This window comes from Pelobates fuscus, chromosome 13, assembly GCF_036172605.1.
Source record: "Pelobates fuscus isolate aPelFus1 chromosome 13, aPelFus1.pri, whole genome shotgun sequence".
NCBI lineage: Eukaryota > Metazoa > Chordata > Amphibia > Anura > Pelobatidae > Pelobates > Pelobates fuscus.
The window spans coordinates 4,143,911-4,167,891 of NC_086329.1; the positions used below are offsets into that span (position 1 = coordinate 4,143,911).

The 23,981-nt window shown below is 42.4% G+C and overlaps 1 protein-coding gene across 1 annotated transcript; it reads left to right on the plus strand.

Moving 5' to 3' along the window:
• Positions 1–20,297: 20,297 nt before the first annotated feature.
• On the plus strand, positions 20,298–23,748 carry FOS (Fos proto-oncogene, AP-1 transcription factor subunit). The gene is made up of 4 exons (XM_063440113.1): positions 20,298–20,565; positions 21,692–21,916; positions 22,045–22,152; positions 22,265–23,748. Exons 1-4 carry the CDS (start codon positions 20,422–20,424, stop codon positions 22,895–22,897), a joined length of 1,110 nt encoding a protein of 369 aa, XP_063296183.1. The 5' UTR covers positions 20,298–20,421; the 3' UTR covers positions 22,898–23,748.
• Positions 23,749–23,981: the final 233 nt, after the last annotated feature.

The following is a 23,981-nucleotide window of genomic DNA, read 5'->3' on the forward strand; positions in this document are numbered from 1 at the left end:
GTGGCTGCCCTTCTCGACTCTCGTGTTTCTAGAGGTCGGCTGCAGTATCTGGTGGATTGGAAGGGTTATGGCCCTGAGGAGCGGTCTTGGGTTTCGAGCTCTGATTTGCACGCTCCCTCTTTGGTCCGCTCCTTTCATGCCCGGTTTCCTCTGAAGCCTTCTGCTTCTCGCCCTCCGGGCGGTCTTCGAGGGGGGGTAATGTCAGGACCCCGCGGGCAGCTGCGAGGGGAGGCTGCAGTCCGCTCGCGGCACTCACCCTCCAGCCGTCCGCGGGTCCTTTCCCGGCATGCGCTCACCGGGCGGCATCCTCCCAGCCTCAGATGCTGCCCGCGTCCTCATCTCCGTTCCCCAGCGGCAGCATGCATGACGCTGAATGCTGGGGGACCGCCCAGTCTTGTACACGCCGGGGTCAGCCACCTGACCCGGCGTTAAAGGCACAGTGCCTCAATCACAGTGGGAGGTCTAGATACCTCCCACGTGTGTTTGTTAATTCTGATTGGAAATAATCCAATCAGAATTAACCTTATGGTTTAAATACTTACCTTTCCTGTTCCTCCCTGCCCTGTTGTGGTCTTTGCTTACTAGTATCGATACTGAACTTGTGTTTCTGGTTACGTACTCTCTGACTTGTTAATCTGACTTTGTGACTTTCTCCTACCCTTTGACCTCGGCTTGTTTCTCGTTAGCCTGTCTTCTGGTTTCCCTTACTCGGCTTGTCTCCTGACTATTCTGTGTGTGCTTAGCCCGGCCACTCTAAGGTCCGGTACTGCACCTTTTCTGTGTGTGTGTGTGTGTGTGTTAGCATGTTGGGTTCCCCGAATCGTGACAGTCATGTCATTTATGGTGCATAGTCCAGAGATTGCATCAATTTTGACGCACAATCAGGAGGTCACCGTGGCAAATTAAGTCACTAGATCCTCAGATGTGCTTGGAAATTATGCCAATATGCTCTATGATAACAAATTGACCTGACATAGCTCTGCCTGCATGACGTTGGCGACGGTGGAGTCCCCTACATCAGTCAACATTTCTCCATCTCCACACCATCTTGGAACATGTCTCCATCTCCAGGCCATCCCAGAAGCCTGACCAAATCTCCAGGCCATCTTCGGAACCTGTCTATCTCCAAGCCTTCCTGGGAGCTTGTCTCTAACTCTAGGCATTCCTGGGAGCTTTTGTCTATCTCCAGGCCACCCTGAGAGTCTGTCTCCATATACAGACGTCCTTGGAGCCTGTCTCCATTTCCACCCGGCCGTCTTGGAACCTGTCTCCATCTCCAGGTCATTCTTAGAACATATCTTCATCTCCATGCCATCCCAGGAGCCTGTTCCATCTCCAGGCAGTCCATAGAACATGTCTCCATCTCCAGGCCATCCCAGGAGACTTTCCACATCTCCATGACATCTTTGGAACCTGTCTATCTCCACCATGCAATCCTTGGAACTTGTCTCCATCTCCAGGCCTTCCTGGGAGCTTGTCTCTAACTCTAGGAACTTTTATCCATCTCCAGGCCATCCTGGAGACCTGTCTCCATCTCCAGGCCATCCTGGAGACCTGTCTCCATCTCCAGGCCGTCCTTGGAGCCTGTCTCCATCTCCACCAGGCCGTCCTTGGAGCCTGTCTCCATCTCCACCAGGCCGTCCTTGGAACCTGTCTCCAAGTCCACCTCAAGGCTATCCTGAAAGACTGTCTCTATCTTCAGGCCATCCTTGGAGCCTGTCTCCAAGTCCACCTCAAGGCTATCCTGAAAGACTGTCTCTTTCTTCAGGCCATCCTTGGAGCCTGTCTCCAAGTCCACCTCAAGGCTATCCTGAAAGACTGTCTCTATCTTCAGGCCATCCTTGGAGCCTGTCTCCAAGTCCACCTCAAGGCTATCCTGAAAGACTCTCTATCTTCAGGCCATCCTTGGAGCCTATCTCATTCTTCACCAGGCGGTCCATGGAACCTGTCTCCATCTCCACCAGGCAGTACTTGGACATGTCTCCATCTACTACAGGCCATCCTTGGAAGTAGTGATTTGCAAGGGAGTTCTGTCTGCTTGCAGTCAGGTTCCAGATCCACAACATGCATAACACATTGATTGTTTTGATCATTGAATTTCTAATAGTCTATCTGTTAATGTCGATACATCTTCTGTATTGCTTCCTTATTACAATTTTGCTGATAGTTACATAGTTACGTAGGCTGAAAATAGACATGCGTCCATCAAGTTCAGCCTTCCTCAGATTTGTTTTTGCTGTTGATCCAAAAGAAGGCAAAAACATGTATTTGATTAGAAGTAGTCATTAAAGACAACCACCCCACATGCCTTACAGTTGTGCAATTATTCTCCTCTCCAATAGTTGGATTTTATTTCATATCTGTATTAAAAACCAAAGCCATGGATGAATATATTGAAGATGTGCTCAAAGTTTTAAATCGAATTCTTCTGTTACAATGTCTCCTCGCTCTATCAGACTGTTACAATGTCTCATAGCTCTATCAGACTGTTACAATGTCTCATAGCTCTATCAGACTGTTGCAATGTCCTATAGCTCTATCAGACTGTTACAATGTCCTATAGCTCTATCAGACTGTTACAATGTCTCCACGCTCTATCAGACTCTTACAATGTCTCCTCGCTCTATCAGACTCTTACAATGTCTCCTCGCTCTATCAGACTGTTACAATGTCTCATAGCTCTATCAGACTGTTACAATGTCTCATAGCTCTATCAGACTGTTACAATGTCTCATTGTTCTATCAGACTGTTACAATGTCTCATAGCTCTATCAGACTGTTACAATGTCTCATAGCTCTATCAGACTGTTGCAATGTCCTATAGCTCTATCAGACTGTTACAATGTCCTATAGCTCTATCAGACTGTTACAATGTCTCCACGCTCTATCAGACTCTTACAATGTCTCCTCGCTCTATCAGACTCTTACAATGTCTTCTCGCTCTATAAGACTGTTACAATGTCTCCTTGCTCTATCAGACTGTTACAATGTGTCATTCCTCAATCAGACTGTTACAATGTCTCATTGCTCAGTCGGACTGTTACAATGTCTCATTGCTCAGTCGGACTGTTACAATGTCTCATTGCTCTGTCAGACTGTTAATGTCTCATAGTTCTATCAGACTGTTACAATGTATCATTGCTCTATCAGACTGTTGCAGTGTCTCATTGCTCTGTCAGACTGTTACAATGTCTCATTGCTCTATCAGACTGTTACAATGTCTCATTTCTCTATCAGACTGTCTCTGTGTATCTGGATTGATCTGGCTGTTCACTCCTTTCTCTATCAGACTGTTACAATGTCTCATTGCTCTATCAGACTGTTACAATGTCTCATTGCTCTATCACACTGTTACAATATCTCATTGCTCTATCAGAGTGTCTCTGTATCTGCATTGATCTGGCTGTGCACTCCTTTCTCTATCAGACTGTTACAATGTCTCATTGCTCTATCACACTGTTACAATATCTCATTGCTCTATCAGAGTGTCTCTGTGTATCTGGATTGATCTGGCTGTGCACTCCTTTCTCTATCAGACTGTTACAATGTCTCATTGCTCTATCACACTGTTACAATGTTTCATTGCTCTATCACACTGTTACAATGTCTCATTGCTCTATCAGAGTGTCTCTGTGTATCTGGATTGATCTGGCTGTGCACTCCTTTCTCTATCAGACTGTTACAATGTCTCATTGCTCTATCACACTGTTACAATGTCTCATTGCTCTATCACACTGTTACAATATCTCATTGCTCTATCAGAGTGTCTCTGTGTATCTGGATTGATCTGGCTGTGCACTCCTTTCTCTATCAGACTGTTACAATGTCTCATTGCTCTATCACACTGTTACAATATCTCATTGCTCTATCAGAGTGTCTCTGTGTATCTGGATTGATCTGGCTGTGCACTCCTTTCTCTATCAGACTGTTACAATGTCTCGTTGCTTTATCACACTGTTACAATGTCTCATTGCTCTATCACACTGTTTCAATGTCTCATTGCTCTATCACACTGTTACAATGTCTCATTGCTCTATCACACTGTTACAATATCTCATTGCTCTATCACACTGTTACAATGTCTCATTGCTCTATCACACTGTTACAATATCTCATTGCTCTATCACACTGTTACAATGTCTCATTGCTCTATCAGAGTGTCTCTGTGTATCTGGATTGATCTGGCTGTGCACTCCTTTCTCTATCAGACTGTTACAATGTATCATTGCTCAATCAGACTGTTACAATGTCTCATTGCTCAGTCGGACTGTTACAATGTCTCATTGCTCTGTCAGACTGTTAATGTCTCATAGTTCTATCAGACTGTTACAATGTCTCATAGCTCTATCAGACTGTTACAATGTCTCATAGCTCTATCAGACTGTTACAATGTCTCATTGCTCTATCACACTGTTACAATATCTCATTGCTCTATTAGAGTGTCTCAGTGTATCTGGATTGATCTGGCTGTGCACTCCTTTCTCTATCAGACTGTTACAATGTCTCATTGCTCTATCACACTGTTACAATATCTCATTGCTCTATCAGAGTGTCTCTGTGTATCTGGATTGATCTGGCTGTGCACTCCTTTCTCTATCAGACTGTTACAATGTCTCATTGCTCTATCAGACTGTTACAATGTCTCATTGCTCTATCACACTGTTACAATGTCTCATTGCTCTATCACACTGTTACAATATCTCATTGCTCTATCAGAGTGTCTCTGTGTATCTGGATTGATCTGGCTGTGCACTCCTTTCTCTATCAGACTGTTACAATGTCTCATTGCTCTATCACACTGTTACAATATCTCATTGCTCTATCAGAGTGTCTCTGTGTATCTGGATTGATCTGGCTGTGCACTCCTTTCTCTATCAGACTGTTACAATGTCTCGTTGCTTTATCACACTGTTACAATGTCTCATTGCTCTATCACACTGTTTCAATGTCTCATTGCTCTATCACACTGTTACAATGTCTCATTGCTCTATCACACTGTTACAATATCTCATTGCTCTATCACACTGTTACAATGTCTCATTGCTCTATCACACTGTTACAATGTCTCATTGCTCTATCAGAGTGTCTCTGTGTATCTGGATTGATCTGGCTGTGCACTCCTTTCTCTATCAGACTGTTACAATGTATCATTGCTCAATCAGACTGTTACAATGTCTCATTGCTCAGTCGGACTGTTACAATGTCTCATTGCTCTGTCAGACTGTTAATGTCTCATAGTTCTATCAGACTGTTACAATGTCTCATAGCTCTATCAGACTGTTACAATGTCTCATAGCTCTATCAGACTGTTACAATGTCTCATAGCTCTATCAGACTGTTACAATGTCTCATTGCTCTATCACACTGTTACAATATCTCATTGCTCTATCACACTGTTACAATGTCTCATTGCTCTATCAGAGTGTCTCTGTGTATCTGGATTGATCTGGCTGTGCACTCCTTTCTCTATCAGACTGTTACAATGTATCATTGCTCAATCAGACTGTTACAATGTCTCATTGCTCAGTCGGACTGTTACAATGTCTCATTGCTCTGTCAGACTGTTACAATGTCTCGTTGCTTTATCACACTGTTACAATGTCTCATTGCTCTATCACACTGTTTCAATGTCTCATTGCTCTATCACACTGTTACAATGTCTCATTGCTCTATCACACTGTTACAATATCTCATTGCTCTATCACACTGTTACAATATCTCATTGCTCTATTAGAGTGTCTCAGTGTATCTGGATTGATCTGGCTGTGCACTCCTTTCTCTATCAGACTGTTACAATGTCTCATTGCTCTATCACACTGTTACAATATCTCATTGCTCTATCAGAGTGTCTCTGTGTATCTGGATTGATCTGGCTGTGCACTCCTTTCTCTATCAGACTGTTACAATGTCTCATTGCTCTATCAGACTGTTACAATGTCTCATTGCTCTATCAGACTGTTACAATGTCTCATTGCTCTATCACACTGTTACAATGTCTCATTGCTCTATCACACTGTTACAATATCTCATTGCTCTATCAGAGTGTCTCTGTGTATCTGGATTGATCTGGCTGTGCACTCCTTTCTCTATCAGACTGTTAAAATGTATCATTGCTCAATCAGACTGTTACAATGTCTCATTGCTCAGTCGGACTGTTACAATGTCTCATTGCTCTGTCAGACTGTTAATGTCTCATAGTTCTATCAGACTGTTACAATGTATCATTGCTCTATCAGACTGTTGCAGTGTCTCATTGCTCTGTCAGACTGTTACAATGTCTCATTGCTCTATCAGACTGTTACAATGTCTCATTTCTCTATCAGACTGTCTCTGTGTATCTGGATTGATCTGGCTGTTCACTCCTTTCTCTATCAGACTGTTACAATGTCTCATTGCTCTATCAGACTGTTACAATGTCTCATTGCTCTATCACACTGTTACAATATCTCATTGCTCTATCAGAGTGTCTCTGTATCTGCATTGATCTGGCTGTGCACTCCTTTCTCTATCAGACTGTTACAATGTATCATTGCTCAATCAGACTGTTACAATGTCTCATTGCTCAGTCGGACTGTTACAATGTCTCATAGTTCTATCAGACTGTTACAATGTCTCATAGCTCTATCAGACTGTTACAATGTCTCATAGCTCTATCAGACTGTTACAATGTCTCATAGCTCTATCAGACTGTTACAATGTCTCATTGCTCTATCACACTGTTACAATATCTCATTGCTCTATTAGAGTGTCTCAGTGTATCTGGATTGATCTGGCTGTGCACTCCTTTCTCTATCAGACTGTTACAATGTCTCATTGCTCTATCACACTGTTACAATATCTCATTGCTCTATCAGAGTGTCTCTGTGTATCTGGATTGATCTGGCTGTGCACTCCTTTCTCTATCAGACTGTTACAATGTCTCATTGCTCTATCACACTGTTACAATGTCTCATTGCTCTATCACACTGTTACAATGTCTCATTGCTCTATCACACTGTTACAATATCTCATTGCTCTATCAGAGTGTCTCTGTGTATCTGGATTGATCTGGCTGTGCACTCCTTTCTCTATCAGACTGTTAAAATGTATCATTGCTCAATCAGACTGTTACAATGTCTCATTGCTCAGTCGGACTGTTACAATGTCTCATTGCTCTGTCAGACTGTTAATGTCTGTAACGGATCGCCTGGCACCCCGACTGGGTACCTCCGTTAATGGATGCTCCTAGTGCTTCCTGAGGACTCCAAGCACTCTGGCAGACACCACAATCACCGAATCCGAGAAACCTTTTAAATTCTCCCAAGCATATGAATGCTGTAGACCATTGCATAGGAACCATACGAATAGGCTTGTACTCCTAGCAGTCAACTGGAACAGCATGCAATAAATCCTTCCCCCCAATAATGAGACGACATCACTTTGAGGGTAAAACAGGAACTCTCGACTGGCTCATCCAGCCTGGCTTTTATTACAATAATACACACACAGTCCCCACCCAGGGGGAGGTATAACATACCCAATCACATACATGGTTCAGCCCACACATCTCCTCCCCTTAGATAATACTTAACCCAATTATACAGTACACACTTTTCCCCAATTCCTGGATGTACCCCAAAAACAGGGGGTACACCTTTAAATCCAGCATCGCTGGATAGCCCTTATTCAGGAGGGAAACATATCCAAAATTCAAGTCATTCGGATGAACAGTTCGGGAGATATGGGGGTCCAAAGATTTGACCGACCGCATGGGTAAAGTATCCGAAAACAGTTCCATGCATTTTGGCCCTGCGGTCGGTCACAGAAAAGGGAATGAAACAGACGAATTACTGGTGTTATAGAGACTAAGGGGGATTCGCATGAATCCCCTAGTTCGTGAGTTTCTTTCTACCGAACGGCGGGCCGTTCGGTAGTTTCCCCACGAAATCCTGGAAGTCTGGAGGTCTCAGCGGTGTTTGCCTAGTCGAGTGTCCGATTTTAGTTCCAGACGCTCGACGGCAAAACACCGCTGTTCGGTAGTTTAAGATGACCGCCGCCACGTGTTCGGCTCCCGAATGGCGGCCACCCAGAGGACACAGACCACACTGCACTGATTGCCAATTACCCGTTTGCAACATTGTTGCAAACGGTAATTGGAGGCACACTCATTCCTGGGTGGTCTGGTTGTTCGGTAGTTTCACTCAATATACTGAATGGAGTGATTCTACCGAACAATCAGTTGAATGCTGCATACAAATCACCCAGGATAAACTTAACACATATATAAATACATATATAATATTACAGGCAGTACACTCGAATATGCTTCACAGTCTTAAAGGGACAGTAGTCCCAAAAGTCCCAATGTGTCCATAGATGCTGTTAAAAGGGCCAGTAGCAGCAATATACAGTATAACAAGCCCAAATATAAATCTTTAAATGTACCAGTTTTCCAGGGGCCATAGTCAGCGGGTAAGAGGCAGGCAGCCAGGCCCCTCCAATGTCCAGTGGCGAGGTGGGTTCCGCCACAATGTCTCATAGTTCTATCACACTGTTACAATGTCTCATAGCTCTATCAGACTGTTACAATGTCTCATAGCTCTATCAGACTGTTACAATGTCTCATAGCTCTATCAGACTGTTACAATGTCTCATAGCTCTATCAGACTGTTACAATGTCTCATAGCTCTATCAGACTGTTACAATGTCTCATAGCTCTATCAGACTGTTACAATGTCTCATTGCTCTATCAGACTGTTACAATGTCTCATTGCTCTGTCAGACTGTTACAATGTCTCATTTCTCTATCAGACTGTCTCTGTGTATCTGGATTGATCTGGCTGTGCACTCCTTTCTCTATCAGACTGTTACAATGTATCATTGCTCTATCACACTGTTACAATATCTCATTGCTCTATCAGAGTGTCTCTGTGTATCTGGATTGATCTCGCTGTTCACTCCTTTCTCTATCCGACTGTTACAATGTATCATTGCTCTATCAGACTGTTGCTCTGTCTCTGTGTATCTGGATTGATCTGGCTGTGCACTCCTTTCTCTATCAGACTGTTACAATGTCTCTTTGCTCTATCACACTGTTACAATATCTCATTGCTCTATCAGAGTGTCTCTGTGTATCTGGATTGATCTCGCTGTTCACTCCTTTCTCTATCAGACTGTTACAATGTATCATTGCTCTATCAGACTGTTACAATGTCTCATTGCTCTATCACACTGTTACAATATCTCATTGCTCTATCAGAGTGTCTCTGTGTATCTGGATTGATCAGGCTGTGCACTCCTTTCTCTATCAGACTGTTACAATCTCTCATTGCTCTATCAGACTGTTACAATGTCTCATTGCTTTATCACACTGTTACAATATCTCATTGCTCTATCAGAGTGTCTCTGTGTATCTGGATTGATCTCGCTGTTCACTCCTTTCTCTATCAGACTGTTACAATGTCTCATTGCTCTATCAGACTGTTACAATGTCTCATTGCTCTATCAGACTGTTACAATGTCTCATTGCTCTATCAGACTGTTACAATGTCTCATTGCTCTATCAGACTGTTACAATGTCTCATTGCTCTGTCAGACTGTTACAATGTCTCATTGCTCTATCAGACTGTTACAATGTCTCATTTCTCTATCAGACTGTCTCTGTGTATCTGGATTGATCTGGCTGTGCACTCCTTTCTCTATCAGACTGTTACAATGTATCATTGCTCTATCACACTGTTACAATATTTCATTGCTCTATCAGAGTGTCTCTGTGTATCTGGATTGATCTCGCTGTTCACTCCTTTCTCTATCAGACTGTTACAATGTATCATTTCTCTATCAGACTGTTGCTCTGTCTCTGTGTATCTGGATTGATCTGGCTGTTCAGACCAGTTTTCCCAGCCTAATTGCAAACATTACAAAAACCTGTTACCATGGTGTCCACTGGGAGGGGAGCTTGTCACGTGACTAGTGTTGTTGTGACGTTGAGCCCAGCCCGTTTCCTGGGAAACACGTAATGACGTTGCAGTTCTGCCAGAAAATATGAATGCAAGAGCCAAATATTTCACTCTCACCATGGTAACAGGTAGCAGCAAATGCCTGTCCTGGTAACAGCGCCCTGATTGGCTAACGATCCACTGGGTGGAGCTATCTCTTTCCTTAGCAACAATGGCAAAAGGCTTGGGCGGTTTGTTGTGCTAGAGCTGTATGCAAGGTGTATATATAGTATCTCCCTGGTTACAGTATATATAGTATCTCCCTGGTTACAGTATATATAGTATCTACCCCCCCTGGTTACAGTATATATAGTATCTACCTCCCCTGGTTACAGTATATATAGTATCTACCCCCCTGGTTACACTATATATAGTATCTACCCCCCCTGGTTACAGTATATATAGTATCTATCCCCCTGGTTACACTATATATAGTATCTACCCCCCTGGTTACACTATATATAGTATCTATCCCCCTGGTTACACTATATATAGTATCTATCTTCTATATCCCTGTTTACAGTATATATAGTATCTATCCCCCTGGTTACACTATATATAGTATCTATCCCCCTGGTTACACTATATATAGTATCTACCCCCCTGGTTACACTATATATAGTATCTACCCCCCCTGGTTACAGTATATATAGTATCTATCCCCCTGGTTACACTATATATAGTATCTACCCCCCTGGTTACACTATATATAGTATCTATCCCCCTGGTTACACTATATATAGTATCTATCTTCTATATCCCTGTTTACAGTATATATAGTATCTATCCCTCTGGTTACACTATATATAGTATCTATCCCCCTGGTTACACTATATATAGTATCTACCCCCCTGGTTACACTATATATAGTATCTATCCCCCTGGTTACACTATATATAGTATCTATCTTCTATATCCCGGTTTACAGTATATATAGTATCTATCCCTCTGGTTACACTATATATAGTATCTATCCCTCTAGTTACACTATATATAGTATCTATCTTCTATATCCCTGTTTACAGTAATATAGTATCTACCCCCCCTGGTTACAGTATATATAGTATCTATCCCTCTGGTTACACTATATATAGTATCTATCTTCTATATCCCTGTTTACAGTATATATAGTATCAATCCCCCGGGTTACAGTATATATAGTATCTATCCCTCTGGTTACACTATATATAGTATCTATCTTCCATATCCCTGTTTACAGTATATATAGTATCTATCCCCCTGGTTACACTATATATAGTATCTATCCCCCTGGTTACACTATATATAGTATCTATCTTTTATATCCCTGTTTACACTATATATAGTATCTATCCCTCTGGTTACACTATATATAGTATCTATCCCCCTGGTTACACTATATATAGTATCTATGTTGGTTTTTTATATTTACAGAACCTAGGGGTCTGCACTTAAGACCAAGGATATCATTTACTGTGTGCGCAACCACCGCCCTTTCTCCTTTTATCTTTGTATGTAAGTGTTATACAGTGACTATACGCTTGGGTGTTTTTTTATGTGTGCTGCACTGGTTTTATACATGATATTTTAATACATTATAATTAACTGTTAGCGCCATCCTTTATCTCTGTTTTTTACTATATATAGTATCTATCTTCTATATCCCTGTTTACACTATATATAGTATCTATCCCTCTGGTTACACTATATATAGTATCTATCCCTCTGGTTACACTATATATAGTATCTACCCCCCCTGGTTACAGTATATATAGTATCTATCCCCCTTGTTACACTATATATAGTATCTATCTTCTATATCCCTGTTTACAGTATATATAGTATCTATCCCCCTGGTTACACTATATATAGTATCTACCCCCCTGGTTACACTATATATAGTATCTACCCCCCCTGGTTACAGTATATATAGTATCTATCCCCCTGGTTACACTATATATAGTATCTACCCCCCTGGTTACACTATATATAGTATCTACCCCCCCTGGTTACAGTATATATAGTATCTACCCCCCCCTGGTTACAGTATATATAGTATCTACCCCCTGGTTACACTATATATAGTATCTACCCCCCCTGGTTACAGTATATATAGTATCTACCCCCCCTGGTTACAGTATATATAGTATCTATCCTTCTGGTTACACTATATATAGTATCTATCTTCTATATCCCTGTTTACAGTATATATAGTATCTATCCCCCTGGTTACACTATATATAGTATCTATCCCTCTGGTTACACTATATATAGTATCTATCCCTCTGGTTACACTATATATAGTATCTATCTTCTATATCCCTGTTTACAGTATATATAGTATCAATCCCCCGGGTTACACTATATATAGTATCTATCCCCCTGGTTACACTATATATAGTATCTATCTTCTATATCCCTGTTTACAGTATATATAGTATCTATCCCTCTGGTTACACTATATATAGTATCTATCTTCCATATCCCTGTTTACAGTATATATAGTATCTATCCCCCTGGTTACACTATATATAGTATCTATCCCCCTGGTTACACTATATATAGTATCTATCTTCTATATCCCTGTTTACAGTATATATAGTATCTATCCCCCTGGATACACTATATATAGTATCTATCCCCCTGGTTACACTATATATAGTATCTACCCCCCTGGTTACACTATATATAGTATCTATCTTCTATATCCCTGTTTACAGTATATATAGTATCTATCCCTCTGGTTACACTATATATAGTATCTATCTTCCATATCCCTGTTTACAGTATATATAGTATCTATCCCCCTGGTTACACTATATATAGTATCTATCCCCCTGGTTACACTATATATAGTATCTATCTTCTATATCCCTGTTTACAGTATATATAGTATCTATCCCCCTGGATACACTATATATAGTATCTATCCCCCTGGTTACACTATATATAGTATCTACCCCCCTGGTTACACTATATATAGTATCTACCCCCCCCCCTGGTTACAGTATATATAGTATCTACACCCCCTGGTTACAGTATATATAGTACCTATCCTTCTGGTTACACTATATATAGTATCTATCTTCTATATCCCTGTTTACAGTATATATAGTATCTATCCCCCTGGTTACACTATATATAGTATCTATCCCTCTGGTTACACTATATATAGTATCTATCCCTCTGGTTACACTATATATAGTATCTATCTTCTATATCGCTGTTTACAGTATATATAGTATCTATCCCCCTGGTTACACTATATATAGTATCTATGTTGGTTTTTTATATTTACAGAACCTAGGGGTCTGCACTTAAGACCAAGGATATCATTTACTGTGTGCGCAACCACCGCCCTTTCTCCTTTTATCTTTGTATGTAAGTGTTATACAGTGACTATACGCTTGGGTGTTTTTTTATGTGTGCTGCACTGGTTTTATACATATTTTAATACATTATAATTAACTGTTAGCGCCATCCTTTATCTCTGTTTTTTACTATATATAGAATCTATCTTCTATATCCCTGTTTACACTATATATAGTATCTATCCCTCTGGTTACACTATATATAGTATCTATCCCTCTGGTTACACTATATATAGTATCTATCCCCCCTGGTTACAGTATATATAGTATCTATCCCCCTTGTTACACTATATATAGTATCTATCCCCCTTGTTACACTATATATAGTATCTATCGTCTATATCCCTGTTTACAGTATATATAGTATCTATCCCCCTGGTTACACTATATATAGTATCTACCCCCCTGGTTACACTATATATAGTATCTACCCCCCCTGGTTACAGTATATATAGTATCTATCCCCCTGGTTACACTATATATAGTATCTACCCCCCTGGTTACACTATATATAGTATCTACCCCCCCTGGTTACAGTATATATAGTATCTACCCCCCCCCCCTGGTTACAGTATATATAGTATCTACCCCCCTGGTTACACTATATATAGTATCTACCCCCCCTGGTTACAGTATATATAGTATCTACCCCCCCTGGTTACAGTATATATAGTATCTATCCTTCTGGTTACACTATATATAGTATCTATCTTCTATATCCCTGTTTACAGTATATATAGTATCTATCCCCCTGGTTACACTATATATAGTATCTATCCCTCTGGTTACACTATATATAGTATCTATCCCTCTGGTTACACTATATATAGTATCTATCTTCTATATCCCTGTTTACAGTATATATAGTATCAATCCCCCGGGTTACAGTATATATAGTATCTATCCCTCTGGTTACACTATATATAGTATCTATCTACCATATCCCTGTTTACAGTATATATAGTATCTATCCCCCTGGTTACACTATATATAGTATCTATCCCCCTGGTTACACTATATATAGTATCTATCTTCTATATCCCTGTTTACAGTATATATAGTATCTATCCCTCTGGTTACACTATATATAGTATCTATCTTCCATATCCCTGTTTACAGTATATATAGTATCTATCCCCCTGGTTACACTATATATAGTATCTATCCCCCTGGTTACACTATATATAGTATCTATCTTCTATATCCCTGTTTACAGTATATATAGTATCTATCCCCCTGGTTACACTATATATAGTATCTATCCCCCTGGTTACACTATATATAGTATCTACCCCCCCTGGTTACAGTATATATAGTATCTACCCCCCCAGGTTACAGTATATATAGTACCTATCCTTCTGGTTACACTATATATAGTATCTATCTTCTATATCCCTGTTTACAGTATATATAGTATCTATCCCCCTGGTTACACTATATATAGTATCTATCCCTCTGGTTACACTATATATAGTATCTATCTTCTATATCCCTGTTTACAGTATATATAGTATCAATCCCCCGGGTTACACTATATATAGTATCTATCCCTCTGGTTACACTATATATAGTATCTATCCCTCTGGTTACACTATATATAGTATCTATCTTCTATATCGCTGTTTACAGTATATATAGTATCTATCCCCCTGGTTACACTATATATAGTATCTATCTTCTATATCCCTGGTTACAGTATATATAGTATCTATCCCCCTGGTTACACTATATATAGTATCTATCTTCTATATCCCTGTTTACAGTAATATAGTATCTACCCCCCCTGGTTACAGTATATATAGTATCTATCCCCCTGGTTACACTATATATAGTATCTATCTTCTATATCCCTGTTTACAGTAATATAGTATCTACCCCCCCTGGTTACAGTATATATAGTATCTATCCCTCTGGTTACACTATATATAGTATCTATCTTCTATATCCCTGTTTACAGTATATATAGTATCTATCCCTCTGTCTACACTATATATAGTATCTATCTTCTATATCCCTGGTTACAGTATATATAGTACCTATCCCCTTGGTTACACTGGATATAGTATCTATCTTCTATATCCCTGGTATCTCCCTGGTTACAGTATATAGAGTATATATCTCCCTGCTTACAGTATGTATAGCATCTCCCTGGTTACAGTATATATATTACCTATCTTCTTGGTTACAGAATGTATAGTATCTCCCTGGTTACAGTATATATATTATCTATCTTCTTGGTTACAGTATATACAGTATCATCTTGGTTACAGTATATATAGTATCTATCTCCTTGGCTGTGGCTGGTTTGTTGTTGTGGTGTTATTGTAGGATATATCTGGTGTGATATGTGTAGATGGTGTTATTGTGGTGTGATGTGTGTGGTGTTATTGTAGGATACAACTGATGTTATTGTGATGTGATGTGTGTGGTGTTATTGTAAGATATAACTGATGTTATTGTGATGTGTGTGTTATTGCAGGGAGTGATTGTACCTGGTGCTGTTTTTGTCTGCCACTTGTATATATTTGTTTGTGCTGGGATTGTGTAATTGTTCAGTTGAGCTGGGTAAACACTGCCGAACCCTTGTGCTCTTTGCCTTAGTGACACTGTGATGCAAGCAGGGCCTGTCCCTCCCATGTAAAAGCAGTCTGTCTGAATCAGATCCTGACAAGGCACAAGCTTATGCAATGCTTCCAGACTCTAACATATTGGATATAAGAAAGTGTCAACCAACATTCACTTCTGTACATGGCTGACAAGTGCTCAGTCTTAAGCCATCGTTTTCATAGTCACTGGGAAAACCAATGACCATCGCAAACCAAGCTACATCCCACCAATGGTGACTGACACTAGTGTATGAAACATGCTGTGTATACCACATACATGCAAAGAATAACTCCCTCACCCCACATTTCCTCTACAGGAAAAATGCTGTTTAACTTGTAGTGCCTGCCATTTGTAATGTAATTTTAAGAGGGAGCCTTACACGGACCTTATGTGTCAGAGAATTATGTGTCTTCTGTTAAAAGTGAGGGAGTCCCTACTCCACGCTTGGCTAACAGTGAGGGAATCCCTGCTCCAGGCTCTGCTAACAGTGAGGGAATCCCTGCTCCAGGCTCTGCTAACAGTGAGGGAATACATGCTCCAGGCTCTGCTAACAGTGAGGAAATCCCTGTTCCAGGCTCTGCTAACAGTGAGGGAATCCCTGCTCCAGGCTCTGCTAACAGTGAGGGAATCCATGCTCCAGGCTCTGCTAACAGTGAGGGAATCCATGCTCCAGGCTCTGCTAACAGTGAGGGAATCCATGCTCCAGGCTCTGCTAACAGTGAGGGAATCCATGCTCCAGGCTCTGCTAACAGTGAGGGAATCCATGCTCCAGGCTCTGCTAACAGTGAGGGAATCCATGCTCCAGGCTCTGCTAACAGTGAGGGAATCCATGCTCCAGGCTCTGCTAACAGTGAGCTCCAGGCTCTGTTAATAGTGAGGGAATCCCCACTGAAGGCTCTGCTAAAAGTGAGGGAATCCCTGCTCCAAGGTCTGTTAATGGTGAGGCAATCCCGCTCCGAACTCTGTTAATAGTGAGGGAATCCTCTCTCCAGGCTCTGCTAACAGTGAGGGAATCTTTGCTCCAGGCTCTGCTAATAGTGAGAGATTTCCTGCTCCAGGCACTGCTAACAGTGAGGGAATCCCTGCTTCAGGCTTTATTAATGGTGAGGGAATACCTGCTCCAATCTCTTTTAATTGTAAGTTATTCCATTCTCTTTCTTCTGTTAATAGTGAGGGAATCCCTGCTCCAGGCTCTGCTAATAGTGAGGGAATCCCTGCTCCAAGCTCTGCTAATAGTGAGGGAATCCCTGCTCCAAGCTCTGCTAATAGTGAGGGAATCCCTGCTCCAAGCTCTGATAAATGTGAGGGATTCCCTGCTCCAGACTGTTAATAGTGAGGGAATTCTTGCTCTGGGCTCTGTTAATAGTGATGGAATTTGTGCTCAAGGCTCTGTTAATAGTGCATTAATTCCTGCTCCAGGCTCGGATAATAGTAAGGAAATCCCAGCTCCAGACTGTTAATAGTGAGGAGATCTCTGCTCCAAACTCTATTAATAGTAAGGGAATCCCCTCTTCAGGCTCTGATAACAGTGAGGGATTCCCTGCTACAGGCTGTGTTAATAGTGAGAGATTCCTTGCTCCAGGCTCTAACAGTGAGGGAATGCCTGCTTTAGGCTTGTGTTAATAGTGAGCGAATCCCTGCTCCAGGCTCTGCTAATAGTGAGGAAATCCCCACTCCAGACTCTGATAAATGTGAGGGTATTCATGCTACAGGCTCTGATAATTGTGAGGGAATCCCTGCGCCAGACTCTGATAAATGTGAGGGTATTCATGCTCCAGGCTTTGATAATTGTGAGGGAATCCCTGCTCCAGACCATGTTAATAGTGAGGGAATCCCTGTTCCAGGTTCTGTTAATAGTGAGGGATTAATTGCTTTATGTCTGTTAATAGGGAAGAAATCCTTCCCATTGCTACTGTTAATAGTGAGGGAATTCATGCTCAAGGGTCTACTAACAGTGAGGAATTTCTTACTCCAGACTCTGTTAATAGTGAGGGAATCCCTGCTCCAGGCTCTGTTTATGAGGGATCCCCTGCCCCAGGCTGTGGTAATAGTAAGGGAATCCATGCTCTGCTAACAGTAAAGCAATACCACACTCTGTAACTAGTGAGGGAATCCCTGCTCCAGCATCTGCTAATAGTGAGGGAATCCCCAACTCTGTTAATAGTGAGGGAATTCCATCTTCAGGCTCTGGTAATAGTAAGGGTATTCGTGCTCCAGGCTCTGATAATTGTGAGGGTATTCATGCTCCAGGCTCTGTTAATAGTGAGAGAATCCCTGTTTCAGACTCTATAAAAATTTAAGGAATCCCTGCTCCAGACTCTGTTAATAGTGAAGGAATCCCTTATTTCAGGCTCTGCTAACAGTAAAGGAATCCCTGCTCCAGGCTCTGCTAACAGTGAGGGAATTCCTGCTCCAGGCTCTGTTAATGAGGAATCCCCTGCCCTTGACTGTGTTAATAGTGAGGGAAACCCTGCTCCAGGCTCTGCTAACAGTGATGGAATCCCTGCTCCAGCCTCTGCTAATAGTGAGGGAATCCCGAACTCTGGCAATAGTGAGGGAATCCCTGCTCCAGGCTCTGTTTATGAGGGATCCCATGGCCCAGGCTGTGGTAATAGTGAGGGAATCCATGCTTTGCCAACAGTGAGGGAACCCCCCACTCTGTAACTAGTGAGAGAATGCCTGCTCCAGGCTCTGCTAATAGTGAGGGAATCCCTGCTCCAGTCTCTGCTAATAGTGAGGGAATCCCCAACTCTGTTAATAGTGAGGGAATTCCATCTCCAGACTCTGGTAATAGTGAGGGTATTCATGCTCCAGCTCTGCTAACAGTGAGGGAATTCCTGCTCCAGGCCCCGTTAATGAGGGATCCCCTGCCCTTGATTGACTGTGTTAATAGTGAGGGAAACCCTGCTCCAGGCTCTGCTAACAGTGATGGAATCCCTGCTCCAGCCTCTGCTAATAGTGAGGGAATCCCCAACTCTGTTAATAGTGAGGGAATTCCATCTCCAGGCTCTGGTAATAGTGAGGGTATTCATGCTCCAGGCTCTTTTAACAGTGAGAAAAATCCATGTTTCAGACTCTATAAATATTTAGGGAATCCCTGCTCCAGACTCTGTTAATAGTGAAGGAATCCCTTATTTCAGGCTCTGCTAACAGTGAAGGAATCCCTTCTCCAGGCTCTTCTAACAGTGAGGGAATCCCTGCTCCAGGCTCCGTTAATGAGTGATCCCTTGCCCCTGACTATGTTAATAGTGAGGGAAACCATGCTCCAGGCTCTGCTAACAGTGAGGAAATCCCTGCTCCAGGCTCTGTTAATGAGGACTTCCCCGCCCCTGGATGTGTTAATAGTGAGGGAATCCCTGCTCCAGACTCTGTTAACATTGAAGGTTCCTCTTCTGTTCACTTTGACCATGGTTAGAATGGTATTGATAATATAGTTTGTTGTTTATAGACTGCATACAGTAATCTCCCTAAACTTTAAAGATCAGACAATTGATATTAAGCAGAGTTGTTTCTGTATAGAGCAGGGTATGTCCAGTCACAGCACTGTGACCCCATATAACTGGTATGTTTATGTAGAGCTAGGTGTATTATAGTGTTTATGTTGAGCAATGTGCATTTATATATTTGGAAAGACCACATATCTCACACTATAAGGGTTAATTACGCATTTATAAATTAAACTTTTTATTCTCGTCCCCCATTATTCCCAGCTCCCTATCCCGTCACCCAATTATTCCCATCACCCTATTCTAAGTTTATGTTCCCACCACCCCATTATTCTCAGTATATCTTCCCATCACTTCAGTATTGTCAGTATATGTTCCCATCACCCCATTATTCTCGGTATATCTTCCCATCACCCCATTATTCTCAGTATATCTTCCCATCACCCCATTATTCTCAGTATATCTTCCCATCACCCCAGTATTGTCAGTATATCTTCCTATAACCCCACTATTCCCAGCTCCTGCTATATTCCACATCTGTTCTAAAGCTTAGGGCTCTTCCCGGCAGCCACACCCCCTGTCGCTTCATTCCACCCCTTTAACAGGATGTTTTCCATATAAGGTTATCTGCGTCATTGGATTCCCGAGTCTCGACTGAACCAATTGTGTTACTGGAGAGGGACGGGCGAGTCTTATCTTTCAGAATTTGATTTAAGATATTGGATGAACGTATTCCTTACAGTGGTACAGATAGCCCGGAGGGTAAGCTCACTCTGTGCACGTTCTAGAATGCACTAGGACGCGCGCTGCCGCCCCCTGCAGAATGGTACAGTCCGATTCGTGACGTAGCTCATTCAAGCCTGAGCCAAGCACTATAAAAGGACGAAGAGACGGGTGTTTTAGCATTGACAGCTCCATCCTCCGAGTGTTTGCATCTAGTGAACGGACACAGGGCTTCCTGCTTCCCACTCACTGCCGGGCACAGAGCTCCCTGATACCCACTCACCGCCGGGCACAGAGCTCCCTGATACCCCCAGCACCATGTATCACGGATTTTCTAGCAGCACTGACTATGAAGCAGCTTCTTCCCGTTGCAGCAGCGCTTCTCCGGCTGGGGACAGCGTGACTTACTACCCGTCCCCCTCAGCCTCCTTCACCAGCCTCGGATCACCGGTCACTCCACAGGTAAGGACAGGGAATGCTGTGTTTGCGGGGGTTTGTGGCAGCAGATTGGATTTACCTTGCAATAAGTTGTACCCGGCCTGGGGGCATGGTGTATAGAGATGCAGTGTGTATAAATATAGTGTATACAGACTGGGCACATAGTGTGTGCCCACTTTGCCAAGCAGTGTGTATAAATATAGTGTATACAGACCGGGCACATAGTGTGTGTGCTCCCTCTGCCATGCAGTGTGTATAAATATAGTGTATACAAACTGGGCACAGTGTTTGCCCCTTTGCCATGCAGTGTGTACAAATATAGTGTATACAGACTGGGCATAGTGTTTGCCCCTTTGCCATGCAGTGTGTACAAATATAGTGTATACAAACTGGGCACATAGTGTTTGCCCCTTTGCCATGCAGTGTGTATAAATATAGTGTATACAGACTGGGCACAGTGTTTGCCCCTTTGCCATGCAGTGTGTATAAATATAGTGTATACAGACTGGGCACAGTGTTTGCCCCTTTGCCATGCAGTGTGTATAAATATAGTGTATACAGACTGGGCACATAGTGTTTGCCCCTTTGCCATGCAGTGTGTATAAATATAGTGTATACAGACTGGGCACAGTGTTTGCCCCTTTGCCATGCAGTGTGTATAAATATAGTGTATACAGACTGGGCACAGTGTTTGCCCCTTTGCCATGCAGTGTGTATAAATATAGTGTATACAGACTGGGCACAGTGTTTGCCCCTTTGCCATGCAGTGTGTATAAATATAGTGTATACAGACTGGGCACATAGTGTTTGCCCCTTTGCCATGCAGTGTGTATAAATATAGTGTATACAGACTGGGCACAGTGTTTGCCCCTTTGCCATGCAGTGTGTATAAATATAGTGTATACAGACTGGGCACATAGTGTGTGAGTTTGCTGTGCCCTCTCCCCTCCTCCCTCTCTGTGTGTAAAGCTGTTCATTGATAAAACGCACGGTTCATTCAGGAGACTCCAGGCAGCTCCTGCGTCACTAGTGACGTTACTGAGCTATTTCGGTCCTACTCTCCCAGAAGTAATGAATGAATCGGTTGCAGGCTGGGCATGGTGTCTGTATTGCATGCTCATTAAATCTTCTTCTGTTATCTCTCCTCCAGGATTTCTGCACAGACTCCAGTAGCAGCTTCGTCCCTACAGTCACAGCCATTTCCACATCTGCAGACTTGCAGTGGCTGGTGCAGCCCACCTTAATTTCATCAATGGCCCCATCCCAAACCCGCAGCCATCCTTATGAACCAGCCCAGTCCTACAGTAGAAGTGGAGTGCTGAAAGGCTCAGGAGGGCGAGGACAAAGCTTGGGTCGGAGAGGAAAGTTGGAACAGGTAATTATTAATGATGGGCCTCTTCCAAAAAGTGTCACTTTCTCAATGAATCCGTGCTGCAGGCCTTATGTGTGCAGTCTGTTTGCTTTAAACACAGTGCTGAATGTTTGCCTTGTTTCTTCCTTCAGCTTTCCCCAGAAGACGAAGAAAAAAGGAGAGTGAGACGGGAAAGAAATAAAATGGCTGCAGCCAAATGTCGTAACAGGCGCAGAGAGTTAACGGACACCCTCCAAGCTGTAAGTATTTTATTTGACTCCATTAATTCTATTTATTGGTGGTTATTGCTGACCTGTTTACTCTGCAATCACTGTGTTCCTAACGTGTGTGGTTTTTGTTTTCTTCTTGTAGGAGACTGATGATTTGGAAGATGATAAGTCTGCTCTGCAGGCAGAGATTGCTAGTCTCCTGAAGGAGAAAGAGAAGTTAGAGTTCATCCTTGCAGCACACAAACCAGCCTGCAAAATCCCACATGATCTGGAGGGGTCTTTCCAGGACTTCACCTCTACCCTGGATCTTGGTCTGCTTGCTGACACCCCCTGTGCACCCAGTTCACAGGAGTCTCCAGTGGAGTGCATCTTCTCTCTAGGTGAAACTCAGTCTTCCATCCCTGTGGCTGAGCAGGCCCCCCAGCTGCCAGTGTCTCTGGAACTCAAGTCAGAGCCTTTGGATGACTTCCTCTTTACCTCTCCTCACCCTGGAGCTACTGATGCTGCCCGCTCTGTGCCTGATGTTGATCTGAACAGCTCTCTGTACACATCTGACTGGGAGCCTCTATATAATACTCTGTCAGTAGACATGGAGCCCCTCTGCACCCCTGTAGTGACATGCACACCAACATGCACCACTTACACCACCTCATTTGTCTTCACATACCCAGAGTCTGATCCCTTCCCCAACTGTGGAGCAGCCCACCGGAGAGGTAGCAGCAGCAACGAGCAGTCATCAGACTCTTTAAACTCTCCTACCTTGTTGGCTTTGTAATGCCAAAGAATCCCCATCATGAAGAATAACCAGGGCCACAGAACACTCCAAAACGTGGTGCCTCTTACACTCTAATGGCAATAAGTCACAAGTTGTTTCCTCCTCATTGTGTCAAGACTGGCTTTTTACTGCAGTGTGTAAACTGTGCATGTTCCACAATATATACCATGCCCTGGTGCTTGACTCTGCAGGAATTTAGACTGAACATGGTGATCACTTGCTCATCCAGGGCCCAGAAACTACTGCATATGTCTGTGGTGGCCAGTCCAGCTCTGTCAAACTACATCCTGTGCAAAGGGGCAACTGCTTCCAACTGCCATCAAAGCTTCATACCTCTTCCCAACATTTAGCTCTGGAATGGACTTGGTTCTCAAATCTGACATTTTTATTTATTTTCTCTAATATGTAGCATGATCTCTCCCCTGTGCTAGTGATGGGGTTAACATGTTTAGGTAATCTGTGATCTGCTGGCTTGGCGTCTAGTTTGGAGTAGTGTACCAAGCCAGTTTGCAGGGTTGTTCTGGTGCTGGCTGATTAGGTGACTGGCAGATTTGGAGCTATGTCCCCTGCAGCCGCATTTATTTTCCTTGTGCGAGTCTTTCTAGAATTTATTAAATTTGTTGAAGCCGGACACATTGTGAACATACTGTCTTTATTCTTATTTATTTCTCTTTTGATTGTAATTCCGTCTCAGTGTCTTTCCAAGTTTTCCATGAAAACGTTTTATTTCTTGTAGACGGCTATGTTTAATTTATTATGAATTGAGAATATTTATATTTTTATCTGTATTTTATTTTCTACCTTGCCTTTTGTGGACAGAGGGCCGTATGTCTAAGCAGAACCTGCTTACCAAGGACAACAAATAAAATGTATTTGCATTCATTGCATCCAAAAGTTTCTGTTTTCTTTAATTTCGCACACCTAAAGGATCTGTATGGGAGTATTGCTATTAAGTCGTTACACTATTTTTTTGTAGTTGAAGACTTGGGTACTGATGGCGGCAGGGGGAAATGGAGAAGTGTTTCTAAAGTAGCAATCTAAATATTTATGCTTTATCTGCACAAAAAGAAAAGCAACTGCTGCT